Below are 12,359 nucleotides of genomic sequence, written 5' to 3'. Positions count from 1 at the left end.
TCATCCGTCAAGTCACGATTTTCCATTCCAAGATCATAGCTGTAAAGATACAATGTGTTACATCAACACCAATGTAATACAAAGTGTAATAATGATGCAAAGACATGACACGATCTCTTTACCTATGGTGATGTGGTCTTGTGTTTGGAATCTTCCTATGTATGGAATTCCATCTCATTAGAGAAGGAGCCTAGGGCAAAGTTATGATTAGTGACCTTGTCTTAGCCCCTGTACACACGGTCGGAGATTTCCACAACCAAATCCGTCGGACAAAGTTGGCGAAAAATCAGATCTTTCAGAACGTGATGACGTAATTTAGTTACAATGGCACTATATTCAGGCTAGTAGCCAATAGCTTTGATGTAGGAATTTGATCTGAGCATGCGTGGCACTTGGTCCGATCAAAATTCTCTACACATGATCAGAGTATGTCCGATCGGCCCAGTTGGTCGGGAAATATTTCCAACATGTTGGAAAATTGGGTCCGACGGATATTCCGACTGAATCAGTCCGATGCATACCACACACAGTCGGATTATCCGACGACACGGTCCAATAGGACACATTCCGATGGATTCTCCGACTGTGTGTACAAGGGCTAAGAGACACCTGATGCTGCTGAAGTGACCTATGAGTATTTAGGGTGACCTAATTGGAATCTGAGAAGGACATTCAGTTTGAGCCTGTTAAAACGAATTGTACATAATTTGTTTTTAGGCTGTAACTAAACCAGAAGTTGCCTTACTTGTTCTTAAAACAAAGTCTGCAGTAAACTCAGACAACCTCTACAGCCTGTATCCATGGTAAAGTAATGTGTACCAATAAATCTCTTCCTGGTCCCCATCACATTTAGAGATCTGATCTAAAATGTGAAACCCCAAAGTACATACAAGGTCCAAGCATTTTATTTTAAATTTTTTGTTGACACGCTATGGATCGATAGATATAAATAAAATAAAGGAGTACACCTTATATACACTTTACAGAAAAGTAGTGTACAAAACAAATGATTCAAGAAGAACAGAGCAAGAAGCATGATAATTGTGCAGGTTAGAAGGCATCTGTTGGCTTACACAACTCAATACAACCGAAGCTTCCACATACATTATAAAAACGACAAAATAATGAAACAAAGATATATTCCCAGTGTGCAAGTGTCTTTTTTTTTTTTTTTTTTTTTTTTGAGAAACAAGAAAACCCATAGCTGGGGAGATACCCCAGCTATGAGAGGGACTAGAATGATATGGAGGAAAGGGTAGGGGGAAGAAAAGAAAAGATGAGAATCAAATAGTAATCCATCACCTATAAATCATTAACTTACCACCAATGATAAGGAATAGTGAGGCTACAGACGCATTGGGCATTACTGTGTTAAAAGTGAGTGTGAGAGTGTGTGTGTGTTATATATATATATATATATATATATATTTCTATCTTTGTATCACTCTACTGTATAACTTGGTTTACTCTAAATGTTGGGGGATTAGAGAGGCCCCAGATTATATTGGCCAACTATGTATTATCATTGTTTTACATTATGAACTTTATTCAAGGTATCATTACCATGTACAAATCCAATTGGATTTTGATATATTCGATATATTATAACCATAATATAACCCGCTTATGAATTAAATATTACGTTCATCAATCCATTCATCTATTTGCTTTATTTAAAGTCCCAATTTTCCCCTCTACCAACCCCCCCCCCCCTTTTTTTTTTCCAATATAAATCAGAGACAACTACAGTTGAAGATACCGTCCCATATGGCTCCCAATCACAACTCCAACACACAAGGTATAAGAATGTAAGAGGACTACCTGGTCCAAGCATTTAAAGTCCAGCTCATAAAATGTGTTCAAAGATTATGCTACTCTGCAAGACAAAGAAATGTAATAGCAGAAATATTCCTGGCAGGCCTTTTAGCTATACAGGTGATACTCGAAAAATTAGTATATATCGTGCAAAAGTTCATTTATTTCACTAATGCAATTAAAAAAAAAGGTCAAAAGGGACACCCTTGTGTACCAGATGCGAAAGGGAGACTTAATACACATGCTGTGGCGTTGTCCCAAACTCCATGTTTACTGGAGAGGGGTGACTGGCACCCTGAGCACGGTATTTCGGGTGTCAGTCCCTTGGGACCCTCAATGCTGCATTCTGAACTTGCTGGATGAACTGGAGTGGGAATCCCATACTAGAGAGGCCCTGACTAGGACGCTCTTTGCAGCCCGCAAGTTGATAATGCTCCACTGGAAATCAGACTCACCTCCAACTGTCCGGGGAGTGGACCACCACTATAGGAAATACGCTGAGAATGGAAAAAATTATATATCAGCATAGAGGTTATCTTGATAAATTTGAAAAAGTATGGGGGCCGTGGCTGGACACTCCGGGTCTTGCCCCAGATGATCTAATCATGGACTGACTGCTCGGATCTGGGGTGGGATGAACACTGCACTACAACTATATTTCTACCTGCGTGGTTGTGGTCTAATGTTTTGGTTTGTGTACGGATTAACAACGATATCAGGTTGTAGATGGGAGGGGTTGGGGGGATTCAAAAGCTTGCAAGCACTTTATGTCCTCGGGTCACTTTGCACTGTATTACATTGTTATGTATTTGGATATTTGGACTGTATGCGTGAACTATTGAATAAAGTTTTTTTTTTTTTTTTTTTTATTCAGAAAGGTGAAAGGAATATATGAGATGGGACTTAACAAATGCAAAGCAAGATAGTTCAAGCTGTGATTTGTCACAATTGTGATGATTATGGTTTACAGCTCATGAAAACCCCAAATCCACAATCTCAGAAAATTAGAATATTGTGAAAAGGTACAATATTCTGGGCTCAAAGTGTCCCACTCTAATCAGCTAATTAAGCCATAACACCTGCAAAGGGTTCCTGAGCCTTTAAATGGTCTCTCAGTCTGGTTCAGTAGGAATCACAATCATGGAAAAGACTGCTGACCTGACAGTTTTGCAGAAAACCATCATTGACACCCTCCATAAGGAGGGAAAGCCTCAAACAGGTAATTGCAAGAGAAGTTGGATGTACCCAAAGTGCTGTATCAAAGCACATTAATAGAAAGTTATGTGGAAGGGAAAAGTGTGGAAGAAAAAAGGTGCACAAGCAGCAGAGATGACTGCAGTCTGAAGAGGATTGTCAGGAAAAGGCCATTCAAAAGTGTTGGGGACTTTCACAAGGAGTGGACTGAGGCTGGAGTCCGTGCATCAAGAGCCACCACACACAGACGAATCCTGGATATGGGCTTCAAATGTAGTATTCCTCTTGTCAAGCCACTCCTGAACAAAAAAGAAGCGTCTTACCTGGGCTAAAGAAAAACAGACCTGGTCTGTTGCTCAGTGGTTCAAAGTCCTCTTTTTCTGATGAGAGCAAAATTTTGCATCTCATTTGGAAACCAAGGACCCAGAGTATGGAGGAAGAATGGAGAGGCACACACTGCAAGATGCTTGAAGTCCAGTGTGAAGTTTCCACACTGTGTTGATGTGGGGAGCCATGTCACCTGCTGGTGTTGGGCCACTGTGGTTCATTAAGTCTAGGGTCAATGCAGCCATTTACCAAGAGATTTTGGAGCACTTCATGCTTCCTTCCGCAGACGAGCTATATTATATTTATTGTGTTTTGGATCATTGTCATGTTGGAATGACCAAGTAAGTCCTATGTGCAGATTCCTGGCTGATGAATGCAAAATGTTCCTCCACTATTTTTTGATAACATGCTGCATTCATCTTGCCATCAATTTTGACTAAATTTCCTGTGCCTTTGTAGCTCACACATCCCTAAAACATCAGCGATCCACCTTTGTGTTTCACAGTAGGTGTACCTTTCATCAGAGGCCTTGTTGATTCCTCTTTAAATGTAGAGTTTATGGTTGTGGCCAAAAAACTCAATTTTGGTCTCATCACTCCAAATGTCTCTGTGCCAGAAGGGGTGAGGCTTGTCTCTGCTATTTGGCATATTATAAGTGGGATACTATCACGTACCTGGTAGAAGAGCCTGAATGGACGAGCAAGGCCTCCCTTACCACTCTGACTCAGGGCCCCTGATAGTGTAAACAGAAGGCGCCAGAGTGCAGAGTCATACGAGCGCCAAGAAGTCTTTGCTGGCAGCAGGGCGGCTTGTCCTAGTAGGGCTGGTGAAGTCACAGGAAAGCTTCAGCATAAAGACCGACAGGCAGGCAGCTGGGGCAGATGATAGCAACAAGTAGCAAGGTCAGGCAGGCAGGGTCATACACGGCTGGCAGAATCAGATACAGGGTTCAGGCAGGATAGTAGTCAGGAGACAAGCCAGGTCAAAGCCGGATCAGTAGTGCAGGTGCCAAGGAGAAGACAAGAAGATTGGTCACAGGACCAGCCGAGGTCGGTACAGGTGGAGTTCAAGGAATGGTCAAGACAAGCTAGGTGGATATCCGGGATCACGATACGGGCTCTCAGGAAACAGGATACACAGAAGCTGAAGACAAGGCAGCACTAGAGCTAGGTACTGGCTGGGTTCACATAGGCTCATTTGGCGCCAGTCACAGGTGTGCGCAAGCGCCAGTGCACGACAGCTTCTGTTTACTCTCCAGTTCACGCATGCACACTTCTATGTATCATAGCCCGATTCCTATGAGCAACAGGAATGCACATTCTTCTGCACCTCAGGGTTCTTCTGGGGAGATGAATCTGTCTGCTGGCGGGTGCATCCTGACAGATACTTTGTGGTATTTGCGTAGTAATGGCTTTATTCGGGCGACTGGACCATGCAGCCCATCGTTCTTCCAGTGCCTCCTTATTGTGCATCTGGAAACAGCCACACTGCATGTTTTCAGAGAGTCCTGTATTTCACCTGAAGTTATCTGTTGGTTTTTCTTTGCATTCCGAACAATTTTCCTGGCAGTTGTGGTTTAAATTTTAGTTGGTCTAACTGACCGTGGTTTGGTTTCAACAGAACCCATAATTTTCCACTTCTTGATTAGAGTTTGAACACTGCTGATTGGCATTCTCAATTCCTTGGATATCTTTTTATATCCCTTTCCTGTTTTATACAGTTCGGCTACGTTTTCCCACAGATCCTTTGACAATTATTTTGCTTTCCCCATGACTCAGGATCAAGAAAACATATACATATATACTATATCCCATAGAAAATATGTGGTGGGAGCTGAAGGTTCGAGTTACCAAATGTCAGCCTCGAGGATCTCCAAAGAGGAGTGAGCCAAAATCCCTCCTGAGATGTTTACAAACATGGTGGCCAACTACAAGAGACGTCTGACCTCTGATTGCCACCAAGTACAAAGTCATGTTTGGGAAGGGGTCAAATACTTATTTCACGCATTAAAATGCAAATCAATTCATAACTTTTTTTGAAATTAGGGTTTTCGGGATATTTTTGTTATTCTGTCTCTCACTGTTAAAATAAACCTACCATTAAAATTAGACTGATCATTTCTTTGTCAGTGGACAAACGTACAGAATCAGCTGGGGATCAAATACCTTTTCCGTGTGTGTCCGTGTGTGTGTAATTTTCTGCATTTAGTAGTCTGAGTGGCTTACACAGGAGGAGTACACCGATAGGCATTCTCATATTATAAAATTTATACAGTAGAGCTGCACAATTAATCGTCAAGAATCATTATTACGATCTTGGCTAAAGTGTTTCACAATAATTCTTTCTATGCAAAGAATTCTCTCTGCTCTTCTGAAGCCACAGCCTACAAAAGAAAAGAGAAAAACTGGGCAGTCTGCCAAGAATCAAAACATTCTTTGTCAGTTGAACTTAAGTATAAACATTGTAACAATTTGTCAATGGAATAGACTGTGCGCAAAGGCCTCATGCACACGAGACGCAGTTAAACGCGCGTTCAGATGCAGTTGGACAGTTTTTTCAACTGCACCTGAACTCATTCAATGTTATCCTATGTGTCCATGCACACAGTCTCGTTTTTTTGCGTTTATATGCAGTTGCGTTTAATCTCGTTTTTCCAGAAGCAAAAAAATGCGTTCAGAGACAAAAATTTCTGCGTTTCAGACGCAAAACGGGGCTAAACGCGGCTAAACGCGGCTGAACGCGGCAACCGCGTTTAGCCGCGTTTGCGTTTATATGCGTTTTTAAAGGAACCCAATTTTTGGTACCTGAAAATTCTGAAATATGATTTAAACTCATAGAAAACAATAAAAAATGTTAGGAAAAAGTTGTAATTACTTTATATAATTCATAGAGTGTATTTACTTTGTGACACAATCCCATAATATCTCTAGTGTTTCCATTAGCTTGTACAATGAGGAATTCCTTCACTTCTTTGCCCCAAATACTCATCCAATTTCTAATCTAATCAGTGGCTCCACCTAGTCTGGCCAAGCCATAGCATTGTCATAGAAAAACTTAATGTCTAGTCAGCCCCCCTCCCCCACCATGTTTCCATGTAGAACACACATCCTTCATGAAACTGAAACTTTTTTCCACAAGCCACCCCCCTTCCCCCAAGCTAGGCTTGTCCACACCTTGGATTGCCATCTTTGAAGACACATCTCCTACACCTTGGATTGCCAGCTTTGAAGAAACATCTCCTAAAAAATGACTTCTGATGTGAGCCAAAACAACTTGATTGAAGTAATTCAAAATTATGTACAATTATGGGACAAATCCCATGAATTGTACCCTGACCGGATTGCCAAACAGAGGACATGGGAAAATTTGGCCAAAGACTTGACCCCAAACTGGGAAGACCTCTCCAGATCCCAGCAAGAAACTCGAGGTAAGTTCAATCTATATTTGGTCAAAATTTTGGGGTATGTTAATTTGTATTTTCAGTTTTTAAGTTTATTTTTAATCATTGCACAGTGGCATCATTTCAAAAAAGATGGAGATCTTTGGCCGACAGAGTAAAGAGAGATCTAAAAAAAGAAAAAGAATCAAACCGCAGTGGAGCCCAATCCACCTACAAAACCCACCCCTTGACTGTCCAATTGTCTTTTTTGAGGGACAGTTTAATTTCAAGAGCGTAAGTAAACTTAAATTTATTTATCAATTTATATTATTTTGTAACATTAATTTTTTTTTTAAAAGTAAAATTTTTAAAATTTTAACTTGAGATCTAAATTCTTAATTTTTTTATTTTAATATATGTTATTTATATTTTTAATTTTTCTATTATAATTTTTTCGGTATATTTTTTGTACAATTTTCTCTATTTTTTGTGTTTAAAATAGATTCTAATACATTTTTAATTTTTTTATTTTTTGAAGATAAATTTTAGACTGGATAATATAATATCCGTTAATATATTAAATTTAATTGTCAGATAATTGTGTTTAGTATGCATGTATGTATGTATTTATGTATGCATCTCAACCCACTGTCCCTCTCCATCACCCCCTCCTCTTCTCATATTCTATCTCACTCAGCCTCTCTCACTCCCTCCTCCATCTTTATTTCATTCAGTGCCTCTCCACCCCCCTCTCTCCCTCTGCTATTCTACTCCCTCTCCCCCCTCTCACTCCCTCCTCCCTTAGTTCAGTCACTGCCTTTCCACCTCTCTCTCTCTCTCCCTCTGATCTTCTCACTCACTCACTCTAGTCCCCTCACCCTCCCCCTTCTTTCTTCATACACCTCTCCTCCTGGTCCTCCTTTCTCTCCATCTCCCATCCATTAACCTTTAAGTTATGTTAGGGGTTAGTGCTTAAGGGTGACAGTAAGGAAAGGGCATTGGTTATAGCTAAGGTCAAGGTTAAAGGGTTAGGGATTATGATTCGGTCCGGTGGTTATGGAGTATGGGTAGTGCTGAGGGTTATCAAATAGGGATTAGTGTTAGCAGGTAGGATTTTAGTTACCAAATAGGGGTTACTGTTACCAAATCGGGGTTAGGGTTAGCAATTGGGGTTTAGGGTTAGGGTTAGCAATTGTGGTTTAGGGTTAGGGTTATCAATTTCGGTTTAGGGTTAGCAATTAGGGTTAGGGATAGTGTCAGCAATTAGGGTTTATGGTTACCAAATCGGGGTTAGGGTTAGCAATTGGGGTTTAGGGTTAGGGTTAGCAATTGTGGTTTAGGGTTAGGGTTATCAATTTCGGTTTAGGGTTAGCAATTAGGGTTAGGGATAGTGTCAGCAATTAGGGTTTATGGTTACCAAATCGGGGTTAGGGTTAGCAATTGGGGTTTAGGGTTAGGGTTATCAATTTAAGTTTAGGGTTAGCAATTAGGGTTAGGGTTAGTGTCAGCAATTAGGGTTTATGGTTACCAAATCGGGGTTAGGTTTAGCAATTGGGGTTTAGGGTTAGGGTTAGCAATTGGGGTTTAGGGTTAGGGTTAGCAATTTCGGTTTAGGGTTAGCAATTAGGGTTAGGGTTAGTGTCAGCAATTAGGGGTTACTGTTACCAAATCGGGGTTAGGGTTATCAATTGGGGTTTAGGGTTAGGGTTAGCAATTGTGGTTTAGGGTTAGGGTTATCAATTTCGGTTTAGGGTTAGCAATTAGGGTTAGGGATAGTGTCAGCAATTAGGGTTTATGGTTACCAAATCGGGGTTAGGTTTATCAATTGGGGTTTAGGGTTAGGGTTAGCAATTGTGGTTTAGGGTTAGGGTTATCAATTTCGGTGTAGGGTTAGCAATTAGGGTTAGGGATAGTGTCAGCAATTAGGGTTTATGGTTACCAAATCGGGGTTAGGGTTAGCAATTGGGGTTTAGGGTTAGGGTTATCAATTTAGGTTTAGGGTTAGCAATTAGGGTTAGGGTTAGTGTCAGCAATTAGGGTTTATGGTTACCAAATCGGGGTTAGGTTTAGCAATTGGGGTTTAGGGTTAGGGTTAGCAATTGGGGTTTAGGGTTAGGGTTAGCAATTTCGGTTTAGGGTTAGCAATTAGGGTTAGGGTTAGTGTCAGCAATTAGGGGTTACTGTTACCAAATCGGGGTTAGGGTTATCAATTGGGGTTTAGGGTTAGGGTTAGCAATTGTGGTTTAGGGTTAGGGTTATCAATTTCGGTTTAGGGTTAGCAATTAGGGTTAGGGATAGTGTCAGCAATTAGGGTTTATGGTTACCAAATCGGGGTTAGGTTTATCAATTGGGGTTTAGGGTTAGGGTTAGCAATTGTGGTTTAGGGTTAGGGTTATCAATTTCGGTTTAGGGTTAGCAATTAGGGTTAGGGATAGTGTCAGCAATTAGGGTTTATGGTTACCAAATCGGGGTTAGGGTTAGCAATTGGGGTTTAGGGTTAGGGTTATCAATTTCGGTTTAGGGTTAGCAATTAGGGTTAGGGTTAGTGTCAGCAATTAGGGTTTATGGTTACCAAATCGGGGTTAGGTTTAGCAATTGGGGTTTAGGGTTAGGGTTAGCAATTGGGGTTTAGGGTTAGGGTTATCAATTTCGGTTTAGGGTTAGCAATTAGGGTTAGGGATAGTGTCAGCAATTAGGGTTTATGGTTACCAAATCGGGGTTAGGTTTATCAATTGGGGTTTAGGGTTAGGGTTAGCAATTGTGGTTTAGGGTTAGGGTTATCAATTTCGGTTTAGGGTTAGCAATTAGGGTTAGGGATAGTGTCAGCAATTAGGGTTTATGGTTACCAAATCGGGGTTAGGGTTAGCAATTGGGGTTTAGGGTTAGGGTTATCAATTTCGGTTTAGGGTTAGCAATTAGGGTTAGGGTTAGTGTCAGCAATTAGGGTTTATGGTTACCAAATCGGGGTTAGGTTTAGCAATTGGGGTTTAGGGTTAGGGTTAGCAATTGGGGTTTAGGGTTAGGGTTATCAATTTCGGTTTAGGGTTAGCAATTAGGGTTAGGGTTAGTGTCAGCAATTAGGGTTTATGGTTAGCAAATCGGGGTTAGGGTTAGCAATTGTGGTTTAGGGTTAGGGTTATCAATTTCGGTTTAGGGTTAGCAATTAGGGTTAGGGTTAGTGTCAGCAATTAGGGTTTATGGTTACCAAATCGGGGTTAGGGTTAGCAATTGGGGTTTAGGGTTGGGGTTATCAATTTCGGTTTAGGGTTAGCAATTAGGGTTAGGGTTAGTGTCAGCAATTAGGGTTTATGGTTACCAAATCGGGGTTAGGTTTAGCAATTGGGGTTTAGGGTTAGGGTTAGCAATTGGGGTTTAGGGTTAGGGTTATCAATTTCGGTTTAGGGTTAGCAATTAGGGTTAGGGTTAGTGTCAGCAATTAGGGTTTATGGTTACCAAATCGGGGTTAGGGTTAGCAATTGGGGTTTAGGGTTGGGGTTATCAATTTCGGTTTAGGGTTAGCAATTAGGGTTAGGGTTAGTGTCAGCAATTAGGGTTTATGGTTACCAAATCGGGGTTAGGTTTAGCAATTGGGGTTTAGGGTTAGGGTTAGCAATTGGGGTTTAGGGTTAGGGTTATCAATTTCGGTTTAGGGTTAGCAATTAGGGTTAGGGTTAGTGTCAGCAATTAGGGTTTATGGTTACCAAATCGGGGTTAGGGTTAGCAATTGGGGTTTAGGGTTAGGGTTATCAATTTCGGTTTAGGGTTAGCAATTAGGGTTAGGGTTAGTGTCAGCAATTAGGGTTTATGGTTACCAAATCGGGGTTAGGGTTAGCAATTGGGGTTTAGGGTTAGGGTTATCAATTTCGGTTTAGGGTTAGCAATTAGGGTTAGGGTTAGTGTCAGCAATTAGGGTTTATGGTTACCAAATCGGGGTTAGGGTTAGCAATTGGGGTTTAGGGTTAGGGTTAGCAATTTCAGTTTAGGGTTAGCAATTAGGGTTAGGGTTAGTGTCAGCAATTAGGGTTTATGGTTACCAAATCGGGGTTAGGTTTAGCAATTGGGGTTTAGGGTTAGGGTTATCAATTTCGGTTTAGGGTTAGCAATTAGGGTTAGGGTTAGTGTCAGCAATTAGGGTTTATGGTTACAAACTTGGGGTTAGGGTTAGCAATTAGGGATAGTTTTTGGTTTAATTTCGGGCTTAGGGTTTAGGGTTTGTATTGAGTAGTTGGGTTAGTGTTATGTCTACGTTTTTTTTTTTAGGTTGGTGGGTGGGGGTTTGGTGTTAGGGGATAGGCTTAGGGTTGTGAAAAATAAAATAATAAAATTTTAAAATGTGCACATGTCTAACTGTACTTAAACCTTATTATTTAAAGGACAACATCCAACATTTCAGAGGATGAAGGCAGTGTCCATCAGGATATAGTAAATGAGATGGAGGATGTGCCAAGTGCATCACAAGCGAGTTTATCTTTGGCTACAGTTCCAATTTCACGCGACCGTGAAACACCGGTTGCTTCTATACAGGTATAACACAACCTATGGTCTCTGATTTTTTATAGAAAAAGAATGTATCATCATTACTTTTGGTCATATAAGTGCAAGATGTATATGTCAATAACTGTATGTATTTTATTTTATTCAAGGGTGATCGCAGTCGATCTCCTGCAAGAAGCAGGCCAAGGGGGCGTCGGTCGCGTGACGTAGACCAGGAACCGACCAGGGTGGAAACCAACATTATTAATTTAGTAGAAGAGCTACGCCAGGAACGACATCGGAGCGATGTCTTCCTGGACCTAAATAATGGGCGCAGTATTTTTTGCCGTAGCCTATATGTAATTCTTGAACAATTGTCTGAAGACCGCGAGCGGCAATGCCGTGAAAACATTTATTGTTATATCGTGGCATGTCTAAATGCAGAAAGACAGTCGCGGCCCCCACCGCCACTGAACATTGTCCAAGGGGGGATGCAGAATACTCCTTTCATGGATATTCCAATCCAACGAGGTTCATCATATAGCCAGGGAGTTACAGGTAACGTCCTACACACACAGAGACCGCCAGCACAATATGCAATGTCGTCAACAATTGGCACACCATTTATGCCACAGACAATGTCCCAGCTCCCACCCCTTCAGCCACGGATGGGTAATCCTTCCCCCGTTGACGAAAGTTCACAGGATAACTACGGGACATATCATAACTTATAATTTAATTATTACAATTTGTTTTTTTTCCTTTATTGATCATATTATTAGTTAGCACTTTTCACACTCTTTTGCACTAAATTTTTTTGATATTTGCACTGTTTGAAAAAATGTTTGATTTTGAATAAATATTATACTGTTTGCACTTTTTGATTATAATGTATTTTATATTTTGTTTCAATTTTAGATTTTAAATTTTCTTTTAATAAAGAAATAATATTTGAAAATTATGAATTGGTGTCCATAAATATTAGATGTGTGGATAAGTTGAAATGTAATGAAATCTTTTATTTATATACATTTATATATATTTTTGGTGGCTCTATATTTAGAGAAGTGTTACATTATCACATCCTTTGTTTAATCTAAGACATTATAATCCCATAAGGTTTTACGAGATTACAGTATTCATGCCCATTCTCCATAATTTAAAGTGTTTA

General features: G+C 40.5%; 2 protein-coding genes across 2 annotated transcripts in view; one reads left to right on the top strand and one right to left on the bottom strand.

Annotated features, from left to right (window-relative positions):
• The window catches only part of IDH1 (isocitrate dehydrogenase (NADP(+)) 1), a 50,108-nt gene that overhangs the window by 19,892 nt on the left and 17,857 nt on the right, over positions 1–12,359 (bottom strand). Inside the window, exon 3 of the mRNA XM_077448461.1 lies at positions 1–39. This exon is cut by the window's left edge and continues 253 nt beyond it. Coding sequence (XP_077304587.1) covers positions 1–39 — 39 coding nt within the window. The remainder of the gene's footprint in view (positions 40–12,359) is intronic.
• On the top strand, positions 5,840–11,980 carry LOC143924252 (uncharacterized). The gene is made up of 4 exons (XM_077448460.1): positions 5,840–6,763; positions 6,850–7,009; positions 11,089–11,239; positions 11,359–11,980. Exons 1-4 carry the CDS (start codon positions 6,583–6,585, stop codon positions 11,920–11,922), a joined length of 1,056 nt encoding a protein of 351 aa, XP_077304586.1. The 5' UTR covers positions 5,840–6,582; the 3' UTR covers positions 11,923–11,980.

Source organism: Lithobates pipiens, unplaced genomic scaffold, assembly GCF_037356315.1.
Source record: "Lithobates pipiens isolate NorthernLeopardFrog02 unplaced genomic scaffold, aLitPip1_a1.2 Scaffold_22, whole genome shotgun sequence".
In the NCBI taxonomy this organism is placed as follows: Eukaryota; Metazoa; Chordata; class Amphibia; order Anura; family Ranidae; genus Lithobates; species Lithobates pipiens.
This window is presented reverse-complemented; position numbering and strand designations above follow the sequence as displayed.

Coding starts and splice junctions, on each gene's coding strand:
- LOC143924252 (XM_077448460.1), top strand. CDS start 6,583: ATGACTTCTGATGTGAGCCAAAACAACTTGATTGAAGTAATTCAAAAT. Junction 7,010..11,088: donor GACAGTTTAATTTCAAGAGC/GTAAGTAAACTT, acceptor TATTATTTAAAG/GACAACATCCAACATTTCAG. Junction 11,240..11,358: donor CACCGGTTGCTTCTATACAG/GTATAACACAAC, acceptor ATTTTATTCAAG/GGTGATCGCAGTCGATCTCC.